Raw genomic sequence first — 14,933 nt, 5'->3', positions numbered from 1 at the left:
AATTTTATGTGAGAAACTTTTTATCTCTTCAAATTATCTTATATCTTCTCCTATTGACCAATGTAAACTTAGAGCAATAGGAAGAAAACGACATCATAAATTTCATCTATTTTTTTAATGATTTATTATCCGGGTGAAACTTCAAAGTTGCCTTAACGAAGATGCCGAAATTTGTCATAGTACATAAGATGAAAAGGGAGTAAATGGAGAAATGGGAAAATTATGTAAGTAAATAAATTGAAGAAATTCTTCGTTTTTTTAAGGAATTTCTTAGACAATGCCATAAATAACAATTAAAATTGTATTTTGGAGAAAAATTTATATTCTTAAATTTTTACATTATCAACTATTTTGAAAAAAAAAAAATATGTGGTTCCCGCATAATGTATCTGCATCTCTTTTCTTTTGCTTCATTTTATATAGTAAGCAGAAAAAAATCAGCATGGCGTTTTGGGGGCGGAAAAACTATAATTAAAATAGAATGCCTATAAATAAATAAATCACTCCCTTCTATACGGATTCAGTTTGTCCAATATCCAATTTGGCACCATAACGAAAATTCACAATAAAGTGAAATAAATAAATATCAAAGGGGGAATTGGAAAGAAATTCAACAAAATACCATCAATATGAGGAACAACATAAATAATGAGGCTTTTTCGGTTCGGGTGAGACACAAAGCTTTGATGAAGCGTGTGTGAAATGCGTATCACTTCTTCTTTCATATAATAATCACTCTACATATGGTTATTTGTTTTTCCCATTGAGCTTCAAATACAAATAACACTGCAAATATGCAATTAAAATTTAGATATTTTTGACTGATAAAAAACGGAGCTGAAATATATGTGCGAGAATCATCACAAGCCGAGGAACCCTTGTGTGTATAAAAGGCGTTAACCACATATCATTTCTATCAAGATTTCAGAAGAAGAAGGAACATTTTTACACTTTTGCACACAAGTGCCGATGCTAAAAATTATGGATGTGGTTTTCTCCTTATGGGATTTCATTTATGTCTATAATACAAAAAAGACGGTTATATGCAAAGGGAATGCAGTCTTCTTGTGCGGATCATGGAAGGATAGTTTTATTGATATTTTGCGGGTAAAGTAAATTGATTTGGGCAGTTTGTGAGGTTTGTTCAGATGAGTATTTTTGGTATTTAGTATTTATTACTTGTTGCTAACTCAAAGTCAGTATAAGATTTGTATGTTATATTGCTATTTAATTCTAAATTAGAAGTTTTCATTTCTATTTCTAATTTCTACTCTTTTCTTAACTGTAGAGGGATATTCGGGAAGAGCACAATGAAACACGTGTGGTTGCGTAATTCATCCAATATCAACTGGCGCCCTCTTTATTTCATTTAACTCTCTTACATTAACTATAGAAGATAGAGAATTCCTTTCAAAACAAAAACGTATTTGCAGAATTTGTATGTAGTTTCCCAGCAAAACTTCGATCTGCAATTCTGCACTTTTGAAATTTTAACGTTTCTTGTCATTCAATCGGATACTTCGTGTGGCTTCGGGATAGTCGTGCGACTTCGTGAGCATCGCGAATTTCTTTCGTGTTTTCTAACCATTTTCTTCCCCTTCGTATTTTCTATTTTGGCTGATTTAATAATATTGTATTATAACATTATAATAATGTTGTAAAAAAAGAGAGTATTGACGTAAAATTGTTGAATAAAAATTGAATTTTAAATAAATTGAAATACATATTTTTATGTAGTTAAAAAATTGTTTAGAAACATTAGAAAGGGTAGAAGAAATGTAGAAATCATCTAAATACTCTAAAGAAATTCTGCCGATAATTTTAAAATTTTCTATAGAAATTCTGCAGAAAATTCTGCAGAATTTTCATACAACGATCGGATCCACCTTAGAACAAAATTCTGCAGAAATTCTGCTGATTTTTCGGCAGTTAGTAATTCAAATCTGACGAATTTCTGCAGAATTCTGCAGAATTTGCCGGGTGGGTTATTTATATTTTTCTTTTAAGAGTGTTCGGAATCGAGCGTGGTTCGATTTGGGTTAAATTTAGGATGATTAAATAACCGTTAGATTGAGACGGGGTAAATTATTCTTTGATTATTTAAATAAATATGACAAAAACACTAATCGAGTAAATAAAGTCTATACTAGTAAGTATACTAAACGCTATACAAAATTCTGTAAGATAATTTTAATGTAATGTAAAGACACATGTTGGTAATGACATACAATACAATACAAATTTTCGAATTTACAAAATTTTACAAAGTTTTGGAAATATTGCTTAAAGTCAAAACATAAAAAAGTGTATCAAACATGCCGGCTCTCCCATTTCCCCTACAGGGAATATATTTTTATTGCATTGCAAGCTTAGGGTGTCAGCATTACTTGTGGCTTGTCTTTACTTATGACCTTCTCGCAAAAAAAAATCACTTTTTGTCATAAAATGATTTAGAAAAACCTCAGAATTTGAAACATTTGATGTGTTTTGGTAGCATATTATGTCTTTTTTTTTGGTTTTCGAAATAATTTTCTGAAAAATTGCGGCGAGGCCATAAGTAATGCCACCATCCTTACAGTACAGATAATAGAAAATAGGAGAATGTTGCGTTCTGGATTTATCAAGATCTTAAACATTGTGTATATTAATACAAGATCTATAGAAATTTCTATCAGCGAATACTTTCTATGAACTGACTACTCAGGATTTATGAATTTTTTAATTTTATCTTATTTATTTTATTTTAAGAGAATATCGTCAGTTAAATCAGCATTTATCGTAACTTCCTTTTGACAACTTTTCATGAGACGAAATTTTCAGTTCAGCTTTATATTCCCTAAAAATGAGCCCCGAATGCGATGATTTTGAGCCAAAATAATAAAAGTGGCACTATTAAACTGTAAGTTAACTCAAGAAAATTTTATAAAGAAACGGTAATGGGCAAAATGGTTCCCACATTTCGCCACGAATGAAACCTTTGCCATCGAATAGATATTGGCAAACGTAACAACTTTTGTTCCCGTACCAACTCCGGAAGTATGTAGGAAAAGCAATAGAGCATAAAACATATAAGAATTGTAACAATATTTCTTGCAAAACTCCTTTTATACAATAACGCTTTATCTTATATTGGTCGTTTCAAAAAGCAATTTGTAAAGAAGGGCTTAAGGAAGTTTTTCGTAGAACAAACCATATCTTTATCTCTTCTTTTGCTTGCAATTTTCCAGAATTTTCTAATAAATCCTAAAACATTTTTCAAATTCATAAAAATTCATACATTTCTGCCCATTGTCCTTTGTCATAACTTCACCAAAAATGGAAGTTACGACAAATAATGGTAAATTTTTATTAATTAAGTATATATATATATCAAAATCGCAAAAAAGAAGTCACAACAAATGCTGATTTAACTGACGATATCTGTGCTCCACTTTATTATTTGTATTCTAATTTGGAAATGTGATTATGGTAGAACCTAAAGGATAAGTGGTAAGGGATTGAGATTTTGGGACTTCGAGAATTCTACCTTCTTTTCGAAATTTTTGTTTATTGTATATGTTGTAATGGGTAATTTGGTAGCTTAAAATATTAGTGTAAGTATAATGCAAAAACTGTTTGTTTATGCTACTGGATTTTTTTTGGTATTGCAATGTATTTAGTAAATTATATTATTTTCATTTAATATACCATGTTTTTATATAAAGTTGAAAGTGATATATATTTATAAAATATAGTAAGTTACATTAATTATATAAGTTCGTGGTGGAATTGGTAAGAGCCTTCGGCTTTTAGGCGGTGTGACCCCCGATTCGACTGTCACAGTTGTGAGTTCGAGTCCCGCCCGGTGCAAATGATTGAAGCGTCTGAAGATATTTTCACGAAATATTGTAAACTGTATAATAAATTTGTAAACACTGTACAAAAATGGCAGAAATAGCCCAGTACATCAAAATAAATGAAATAAATAACATTACTCATTATGTGTCTATTGGTAAGATTAAGGGCTCTTTTTTTTAGACAGAAATAGGGGGAGGCTTTGAACTTTCGCATACAAAAATGATGTTCAAGTTCAGTGATTTTTTCTGACTACCATGCAAACTGTATGGATTCTCCAACTATGCCAAAAAAATGTCTTACTTATAAGGTTTATAATCCCACCAAACAAAATTCCAGGAAATCCTTAGATTTTCCTCCAGAGGAAAATGAAAATTTAATGGCGATTTATCCGATAGATGAATCAAGTTTCTATTATCGCACACGATTCACGCCATCATTGAACACCCCATTTTCACCGTAAATTTTGCACCGGACACTAAAAGTTGCACATCATTGTTTAAAGGGAACTCTAATCTACTTGATTAAACCATTTTTATATAGAATAAAACATTTTAATATCACTTTTTTGGAACTTTTCTGAGAGATGTTTTATTGACATTAAAAACCATTTTTTTGATTGGTTCTACGAGAATTTCACTCCGGAAACGGTTAAATCTGATGAATACTTTCTTAAAAAGTCCAAATATCACCAAATTTACACGAATCAATAAGTTTTTAAAGCTAAAAATTGACTAAAACTCTGCAAGCGAGAAGACCACACAAGATTCCACCATTCCTCCACGGAGCCGGATATGCACAAAAACGTTTGAATGCGCATCATTGAAGATTTCTCTGTTCCTGCAGCTGCAGGAATCGGGATTTAGCACAGATATTGAGCTTCAGCAGGTGAACAAGCTAAAATTTTCACAAAACATCTTCTTACGGACGCAATTTCTTTTCTTTGTCATGCAAAACAACACAATAGTGAGGTTATGTCAAAGATTGTCAAAAAACCAGTTGTAAACTGTATGAGCTTATTGCAGATGTGATTCTTTCATTGCACATTCAGTTTGTGCAAGCTTGAAAAATATTTTTATATCAAAGAAATGCAAAATTGCTTAATAATTACTCAACTGCAGCCTATTTGAGTCAAATTACTTCTTGTTTATCAACTTTACGATTTTTAAGTTTTCCTTTTTAGTGGTGGATTAAATCGGTAGATTACAATAGATGTGAATATGAGGGATCGTATCTAAAATGAAGTTTCCTGGAAAATATCTGAAAGAAGCAGTCTTCTATGTGCGATCGATGAATCTGAGTCAAGTTTGTGAATTTTGTTCCACCCACAAAAAGTGCCTGTTCAGCCTAAAAGATTTTTACATAAATCTGATTCCTAATAACCCTTCTACCCTTTGTGATAGTAGTTGTTCAGAAAAGTGATATTAATTCTGCACAATCGTATGAAATATTGCACAGCAAAATTACAGTTTTGGACCTGTTTTTATTTTTTGTTTCCTGAAACTAGGAAAAAAGGATTAGACTCTCAATTTTTTCAGGAAAGATGGGATTTAAGGTTAGCTATTACAATATATAGCCATATGTGAGATTCATAAAGGAATATGGGAGAAATATGAAGTGTCTGAAGGTAGCGTATGTGCGAACGATCAAAGCCTCCCCCTACTTTCGAATTGACTTATCGAAGAGATTTGTGTTAGATAGGAAAAGTATTTTTGGTTTCTATCACCATATAAGTTCGTAATATTGATGGGTTTGCTGATTACTATCATATTATATGTTTCGGATCTATTTTCATCCTCAAAGGACTATTCTTATATTGTTTATTTTTTCGAAATAAATTCGACAAATTGGTATTATTGGAAGTTCATTCTACTCAATAGGATAGGGTAGACCGGGTAGACAGATATACATCAATAATATTCATCAGGGTAAATGAATTGATGGAAATATTTGCTATCATCCCATAAGGATACTCCTATATGTCTTTCTTTTTTTTTTAATATTTGTTAGAAAAAGGAGTGAAATATGACTATGCGCAACGGGAAATCATCTCTGCAGGCAGTTTTGTGTGTATTATTATTATCCATTCGATCAATAATAACAATAATGATGGTCTTTTTATATAAATGAGAGTCACATCATTGTGGTCTTTTGATGCGACAAATTTAAGATCCTTTCCATCCATAATACACTGATACAATATGGATTTCAAATGTTAAGTGAAAGAAGAAAAGAAATAAGCAAGAATAAAGGGCACGTGAAAGGTGAAATGGTTCAGTTAGTTGCTAGTAAAGAAAAGAATAGAAAATGTGAACGTTGTGGGTTGTATATTCCTGTTGACTGAATTGAGGGAATTGTGCCCCCAGAAGAAGGGAAGCAATCTCCTTTTATAGTATAGATATCATTTATATTCTCTCCGAGAGGAAGCACATTTGCAAGCTGCCTCAGGACACTATATTATGGATTTCATTGATATAGGGTGGAATCACCAGTTCTCGCCAGTGCCCCACTTCTCGCCACTTACATTGAAATCGCTATTTTTCGCAATTTATGAAATAAATGAGTCGCAATTTTTTTTGTATTGTTTCTGCTTCTACGCATAGAATCGAAAAATAATAATTATTCGTTTTGGATTCACGATTTTGATCACTTTTTAGAGCAATATTTTAAGCAAGTGCATCGAATCCAACATCTCTTACCAAATGTACTAAGTGTCGTCAAATTTTCATCAGGCCAAAAATACCTATTTGGGTAAATAATTTGTCTATTGAATATTTAATTGCACTTGTGGAATACATAAAATTTGTATTTAGTCAATTAATATTTCATTTTATATTATTTTTGTATAAAAATGAGGCATGGCGAGAAGTGGTAATATTCTGGAATTGATTTTACCACCTGTCGCCATATCTTTTCAATAGGCGACGCTAACTTCACTTCGTACATTCTCAGTTGTCAAATCTGCATTGTTTACTTTCTGCAAAAGCCCCATAATTTGATTTCTCAAATAAAAGTGAAGAAAAATCATTTAAAGAGAGTAATAATAAAGTGATCACAAGGAAAGAGAAATGGTGAATGTATTCTTTTCATAGCATTGCCTAAAATAACCGAGTGTGGTTCTTTTCAAGTGGGTGGCGAGAAGTGGTTACAAATTTTACAAAACTGGCGAAAAGTGGTAAAAAGTGGCGACGAAATGGTTATTTTTGCATTATTAATAAAAATCAGTTTTTTAAGTAGTCCAGCGTTATGTTCTAGGATTATTGTTTTCACGTATCTAGAGCCAATACATCTAAGTAACTTTGTGTCAAATTTGACTTATCTTGTAACAAGGATTCAAAAGTTATGATAAAATGAATTTAATTTTTTCCTAAACATGGCGATAGCCGGTTATTCCACCCTATGTGTAGTTTGTGGGAGACTCATTTTATGTGTCGCTTAAGGAGGAACGAGTGAAACATCTCTTCTCACAATGGAGAAATTTGTAAGTTGTGAGAAAGAAGACACATTTAGAAAAATCCGTTTGTGGCCCTTTTCTCTTTTTAGTCACTTAAACTATGCAGATAATATAGTATAAAATCTTTAAGTTGGTGGATATTTGTATTTGCTAAACTGCCTCTGTGATGGCTGCTGTGCATAAATTTTCGCCGATATGTAGTTTCACAAGATAATTCATTTATTATTCTGATTTTCTGTTTATCTACATTCTTGTATTTATATCTTGTCATTTTTCACATTCAAATTCAAAAATCTAAAATTAGGTTTTTAGTTATTTTGAAATTCAATATTTATATAAAAAATTAGAATTAATAATACAGAAAGATTTAATTGCTTAAGCGCTTCTGAAAATAAATTCGATAATAATTTAAACATATTTTTTGTTTTAGATTTTAATCGTAAATATGGAAAAAAAACCATGATAGGTTAATATAATTCTATTTTTTTTTTTGCTTAAAAATGTTAGGCAAATTGTCTAATATCTTCAATTATTATGGCTCTGTTATTTGAGAAATTATGCTTATTTCATAGGAAATTATTTTTCTTATCACATTTTAACTGCTCGAACTCCAAGAGAGAGCAGTTTTCACAATCCATTTTTATTATACAGGTATCATTTTGAATTGTTACAGTAATTTTTCATATATGATTATTAACTCTGTTGGTACTAAACCTCTTTCTGTTCTTCGTGTGAAGAATATGGCTATTTGTATTAAGGAATAAACTCGTGGATTTAGCCACATAATAACTCTATTTTGCCTAAAGGGATTAATATATCAACACTTCACCACCATTACTTGTTTCAATACATTTAGTCTCGCTTTATTTAATATTTAATATTTTAACTGATTTTAATGTGTTTGCACTTTAGAGATCATCAAAAATTATTTCCATTTTGTATACTTTCAAATACAATATATGAAATTTAATTTACATATAAAAATCAATTAAATCATAGGAGAAAAATAAAATTAGTAATTATAAGTTATAACTTGATTTTCTAGCTCTATATTCTATAATTTCTATATAAGCAAAATGTAATTCTACTAAAGACATTTATTCTTAAGAGTGTGACTCTAAAATAGCATAATAACTTTTTTCAACTTAACTTAGATTATTTATTTTATAAACATGTTTGCGAAATGCCTGTGAAAGTGAACGAAATAACATTTGAACTACATTTCACTCACTCTTGTTGAACTATTAAAATACATATTTACAAAACAAAAATATGTTATGTGATGTGCAGTGCATAACTCATAAAGGATCGTACAGTGTTTGTGTTTTAGTATAGATTAAAGAAAATTATACATTTTAACGAATCCATTATTCAAGAATCCATCCATCTATCTCCCTCAAAAGTGATGAGTTTGTCAGTATCGAGAGTAGACAGCAATTTTAAAGTACCTTGTCTGTTTCGCCTTTTGATGGTGTGCAACTCTTTAAAGAGATTCGTCAAGACAGGTTGCAATATAGCAATTAAAAATGATTAATAAAGAGAGTTTTGTTAAAGGCATTATACTCAAAAGTAGACCACCAACAAAGTCCCTTGCATTTCCAAAGATATTCTCATTTTTCATCCAATTTGCCATTATTACTAATTTGCTTTTATCTCATGTGTTTTTTTCTCTCCTTTTACTTCCAATATAGAAATACAATAAGAAACTCCATGAATCAGAGAGGTAATTATTTGAATAACTTTTTTTTTCAGAAAATATAGAGAAAATTATTAATTCATGATCTTATTTTTTTTCTCTAAATTTTGTGAATAGGTTTACTCCTGACGATCTTGTACAATTAGTACCAAATATAGGACTAATAATCGATCTGACTGCAACTAATCGGTATTATAATCCTTTGGTGAGTAAAAATTTTGTTGATAATGTGTATTAAAATATAAAATTAAAAAAAAAGTTATAAATATCATTTTGTGTAGAATTTAATACCCAGTATTACGCACGTTAAATTAACCATGCAGGGACGTGTTTTGCCTGATGAAAATTCAGTGAGAAGGTAAGCTTGAATCATTGTTATTTATGTTGCATTTAATTGCAAGTTTATTGTCATCCAATTAGGTTCAAAAAAGTCATAAATGAATTTATGCAAGACGATAAGAATGCATGTAAGTAAATTGAATTTGTACCAATTTATTTATTAATTTAAATTGATGAATTGGGGCTGAGTGTTGCACATTTGTCGGGTGGAATTTTTAATTTGAATTTTTATGCAACTGACCGTATTGCTTTCCTGGCAGTAATTATGTGAATTCCCATGGTCAAACTTGAATGTTAAACGCCCAACAACATTCTTTTCTGATTTTTCTTTTTTACTTCATACAATATGGTAACACAATGCTTGGCTTATTGGTACGTACATATCTGTATATGTACATATTCCAAATTGCAAATGCGTAAATCAAAAAGAGCATCTTTTTTCTTCAACTTTGTGCTGTAAATTTTGGGTAAATTTGTTTTACAAGGTGTTTCATATAAAATGTGCTTTGGTAAGTTATTATTTTTTTTCTGAAAGCAATGTTTCAAATCTTTTTGTGATGAAATAAAATTTTAGAATATGTGAAACACACTGTATTAGCAGATGATAAAAAAAATTACGCTGGATGTTCATGAAAACGTGCTACAATTTTTTTTTTCAATGTTGTGTTATCTTTCATTTGCAAGAAAGGGAATTTTTTTGTGCGAAAAAGTGGGACATTCGGATGAAACGTTAACAATAAAAATCAGCATGTTATTTGGCACAAGATTAATACAAACTCTGATTGAAATCACTTAGCTCTCTTGGTGGGTGTCCATTGCACACATGGAGTGAATCGGACAGGGTATATGATATGCAGATACCTTATGGACTGCTTGAAATTGCCAGCTGATGTGGCTATAAAAAGTCAGTACAAACCTCGAATGCTTTTCGAAGAACATATCCTTAAATATACTATATAATCTTATACGAATAGGATTTTCTGAAGCACGTGGGTACGATATTGAACGCCATATCTACATCAATCATTTGCGATCTTTAAATTCTGTGCGGCACGAAGATACGAATTGGAGACGAGTTGACAGGAGAGATCGACATTCTTCTTCATACAGAAGCTCGGACAGGCCCAATTATGTTTCGTATCATGCAAGAAGATGTACAGAGGATAGAAATTGGAGAATATCCCGAAACTACAATGACCCTGACAGACTTTACACTTCAAGACAATCTCATTCATCCCAGAATTGGAGATCTCAGTCACGTCAGGAGAGTTACAATAGGACGTGGAGAAATCCAAGTTTGGATAATCGAAGATTATATAGGAGCAGGGAACGTAACTGAAATGTAAGGCAGTACGCTGAATTTAGATCAAGATTAATTTTAACCCATTCAGTCAATGTACCAGAAATACTTGAGATAGAATGTTCATATTTTGGGATTAGTTTCCCATAGATTGATAGATGAATTTTTTTGAAAAGAAAAAGATTTACCTATTAATGGGGGCGCGGGGAGCCTCTGTCAAACACACGTCTTAACGGTCACTGACTTTAAATTCTGTGCATTAATTCATTACAAACTCTATTGCTTTAGATAGGTTGCTATCCAAGAAAACAAAAGTGCAACCAGAATTCAAATCAGGAAAGAAGAAAGAGGCCAATTTTAACAAATTCGACGGGATGTCGAATTTTCCGTCTGTCATTTTGAACAAAAATTTTGCATAACCTTCCGTGAAGCAAGAAAACAATAACAAATTGTATTTTCAACTCTGTCGGACTATTTTTCCCAAGTAATTGAAGAACTAAAGTTACTAAAAATCCATTCCCGACAGCAATTCGCATAAAAATTTCCCAGGAATAAATCATCTAAAATCGCTCAATTTGCGTATGTTGTATAATACCATGGTAAAGAATGGGTTAATAATTGAAAATTTGATAAATTAGGGAATATAGGAACATCTTAGCGAAAATAATATAAACTGTTATTAATAATTTAAAAATGAATTTAAAAAGTTATTGTGATTGTGACAAACAATTTTCAGGTGTAATTGATTATACTCTTCATTTCATATTACTTATAAAAAAAACAAGAACAAGGAATTATTGATTAAATTTATAGTAGAGTTTTCATTATTGGATTTTAGCATTAAGTGATTTTAGCAACACAGAATGTGTAATAAAGATAAGTGGAAAAAATTGGCAAAAGTGTAGATATAAAAAAGTAATGATTCACTTACGTGTTGCTTTCAATGGAGTTGTGGATATAAAAAGTTAATATTGTTTACTTGAAGTCTGGGATAATATTTTCATTCGTAACATATATTTAAAGGGACTAATAAACGGTATTACATGATGGAGGCAATTGCCCACCACGTTGAAGTGCCTTAATGGTGGTCTCAAACAATTTATTTAAAAAAGCGAAAAATAATAAAAAATTAAGTGTATGCGTGTGTATCCAATTCAGCAGACTCAATTTATTTATCTTTCCCTCGTCTCCAGTGAGAAATGGTCATTATTAGTGTTTTCTTTGACGCCTTTTAATGTTTTTAGTATAAACATTTATTCTATATTATTGTTATTAGCAGAAGTATAACTTTCTGAAGATGTGAAATGCCATCATTGTCTCTGTGAAGAAGTTATTGTTGCAACATGGCAAAAAATGGGCTGCAGTGAAAAATTGCATTTCTGGTCAGAATTTAAGGACTTGTTCCTTCTTTATTGACCTGTCAGTCAGTCAATGAGAATGCCCCAGTATTATTTTATCTCTTCTTCTTACTCACTGTTTGGTAAGATTCATTTTTGCAGTAAATTACTCAATTTATCACGATTTACAAATGAGTCGAAGGATTTTATATCTTTCTTTCATGGACTCGGAAATTATCACTAAAAAAATATAACAACAAAAAATTCTCATTTTAATTGACGCAAAAACCTTTATATTTCAGCTCTCTTTTTCAAGTGGCGCCAAGAAAAATCAATCATGTTCTTAAGTATTAATTTTCAATTGAACAACTTCGTGTTGAGTTAATTATTTCATAACACACATCATTCATTCTTTAACAAACTTGCAGAGAATGCATGTACTTGGTGATTAAATTTGTAAAATAGTCTTCATTCATTTTGCCATTTAATTCTATTTAATACTGAATGATAGTTTTTCCGCGTATCATACGTGTTAAATATGCCTTTTTAGTAAATAATTTTTATTTACTCTAATTGCAATCAATTAATATCGTAATAACTTCACTAGAAGCGCATTTTCCAGAATAGTCAGAAAACTAGGTCGACGAAACATGATTGATATGAAAAATTTAGATTCGGTGCATTTGTCGAATGTTTAGAAGCATTGAAACATGGCGCTATGAGATTTCTAGTGATGATAAAACCACCGTATGTTGTCGTTAAAATCACAATTGACTAGTATATTTTTTAGGTGAAGATTTTTTCAGGTAGCTTTTAATAAATATTTCATTGTGTTGAAGTTAATAGTGTTTGGAGTCAAAGGAAAAACTAAGAGAGTTGTTTGAAAATATTTGGTCCTTGCTGTAGATATACATTAATGTCCACTGACTCTTGAGATAATAGGGTAGAAAATTTATGACAACAATTATGCTAGGACATTCCAAGAAAGTTTGTCTTCAAGCAGTTGGGTTTCTTTCCAACTATCTATCCGATTCTGTATTGTAAATATTTTCTGATATCTTACCAGAGATCAATAACATTTAGGAAGTCTTGTATTGTCACATCAATGGATGCGTGGAATTTTTATGTGTCTCTTTTCAACACTGGTACGAGCTTAAAAGGACTCACAGATTTATTCTCTGTCTGAAGTCTATATTATGTGTGTACATATGATATAAGCATGTCTGCTCAATATTGAGATGGGGAATGAAACCTTGATATTGATAACTTTATGGTATATTCTCATCTCCATATCAATATCACCGAAATACCCAAGTCATCGCAATTTTGTAGAACCGTAAATTTAAAATGTAGGATTAGGTAGGTGCCTCCTTTCATGACGACAGCAGGATAAAAGCCTGTAGCCTTACCTTGAGAGAAGTCTTCTATTTTTGGAATGGATGGCAATGATGATGGATATGTAATCCATCATCATCGTTCGATAGGACTTTTATTGAATATAACTATAAGGATGAGAAAGAAAAAAATATAGGGGAGACCGGGGAGGTTTGGGACACTTTTTCATGTTTTGACTTTGAGACAGTATTCTAAATAGGGTGAAAGGAACGTCTATTGACACTTTAAGAACTCGTGTCAGCACCTATTGACACCCTACTCTGTACCATTTGGGATATGAAATTTGAACATCTCTGTTTATAGTAAAAGGTATATATTACAGAAAAAAACGTTATATTACTTATATTTTACTAGATACATTAAATAATTTTCAACATTTTGACAAAAGTGTCAATAGGGGTTCCCTGTCGAACAGACGTTATTATTATTATTATTATCCGTTTTTTATTATTATCCGTTATTATTATCCGACCCTAATTACGTTAGTGTATTATAATTTTATGCGGTCTATAGGATACTTATGGATATTGACTTTATAAAAAGTACTCGATAGAACTTGGAAAACAACTGAGTTTTCTTGGATAAGATAAAACATTTAACTTGATGCTTTGTCCCAAACCTCCCCGATGTGGGGCAGTATGGGACGCAAAAGGGGACGTTTGGGACGCATTTTTTCTCGCATAATTTGCATTATTGGAGCATGTTAATTAATTTTAAGTACCAGATTAAAAATATTTCTAATCAAAATAAAATTGTTTAATCTTATTTTTTTCAGACTTAAAAATTAATATCAATTTTATTTGTACATTAGAGTCATTTATTGTCAATCAGTTATTTAAAGTATTTTCTTATTATTTTCCATCTACCTTTCTTTGCTTCTTTATTCTAAGTATTGCAATCATGATCATCAAATTCCTCACAGAGCAGATTTTCTTGCAACTGTTAGTTTTGAACTCATTGACGGATTCCTGTTTGATTTTACGACAACTGCATGTTACCTGTTTTTTTCTTATTTCTCTGGCAAGACGAGAGCTTTGTCTTGCCTTTTTTGGAGAACTTTTGAGAATTATAGAGGATATTGCTCGAGAAATTTTTGAGAAAATAGTCTTTAACGGGATTAAGCAAAGGTCGAATGTCCTTTGGAGAATGAATTATTGATTCTCAAGACATTGATGGTTTAATTGTCCCTGTAGACAACTAATAAACTGGTAAAGTTTTCACAAGATGAAGATTTTCAGTAGAAACTGGGCATTACTCTCCATTTTGACAATAAAAAATTGCATGCCACCTACAATCTTGTCGAAAATCAACGTCCCATTCATCCCCTTTCAGGTGTCCCAAACATCCCCGCGGGTAGTTTTGGAATTTAAAACTTTTAAGTAAAAAATAAGAGCGTATAATCTTTGAAACTTTTATAAAAATATGTTCCCAGATTATACTGCTAGTTAATGAGATAAAAGGTTTTGATTATATATCGCTTATTTAAAATACAAAGAGCAAAACTGAGAAATTAAAAAATACAATTTTTATCAATTTTGAAGAAAGTGTTCATAGAATTAAAACAATAAAACTGAGGAT

At 31.0% G+C, this 14,933-nt stretch overlaps 1 protein-coding gene across 2 annotated transcripts in view; it reads left to right on the top strand.

The window, feature by feature from the left end:
- LOC129798439 (RNA/RNP complex-1-interacting phosphatase) overlaps positions 1-11,776 on the top strand; it is a 16,298-nt gene extending 4,522 nt beyond the window's left edge. Inside the window, exons 3-8 of one of the 2 annotated variants that reach the window (XM_055841584.1) lie at positions 8,980-9,011; positions 9,102-9,189; positions 9,308-9,342; positions 9,405-9,451; positions 10,120-10,227; positions 10,298-11,776. In XM_055841584.1, the coding sequence (XP_055697559.1) occupies positions 8,980-9,011; positions 9,102-9,189; positions 9,308-9,342; positions 9,405-9,451; positions 10,120-10,227; positions 10,298-10,662 (675 nt within the window). In that variant the 3' untranslated portion in view covers positions 10,663-11,776. Of the gene's footprint in view, positions 1-8,979; positions 9,012-9,101; positions 9,190-9,265; positions 9,343-9,404; positions 9,452-10,119; positions 10,228-10,297 lie in introns of both variants that reach the window. The other variant, XM_055841583.1, reaches the window with a different exon arrangement.
- The last annotated feature ends 3,157 nt before the right edge of the window (positions 11,777-14,933 follow it).

This window comes from Phlebotomus papatasi, chromosome 1, assembly GCF_024763615.1.
Source record: "Phlebotomus papatasi isolate M1 chromosome 1, Ppap_2.1, whole genome shotgun sequence".
Classification (NCBI taxonomy): domain Eukaryota; kingdom Metazoa; phylum Arthropoda; class Insecta; order Diptera; family Psychodidae; genus Phlebotomus; species Phlebotomus papatasi.
Note: the sequence above shows the minus strand (reverse complement) of the source record. Positions and strands in the feature narration are given on the sequence as shown.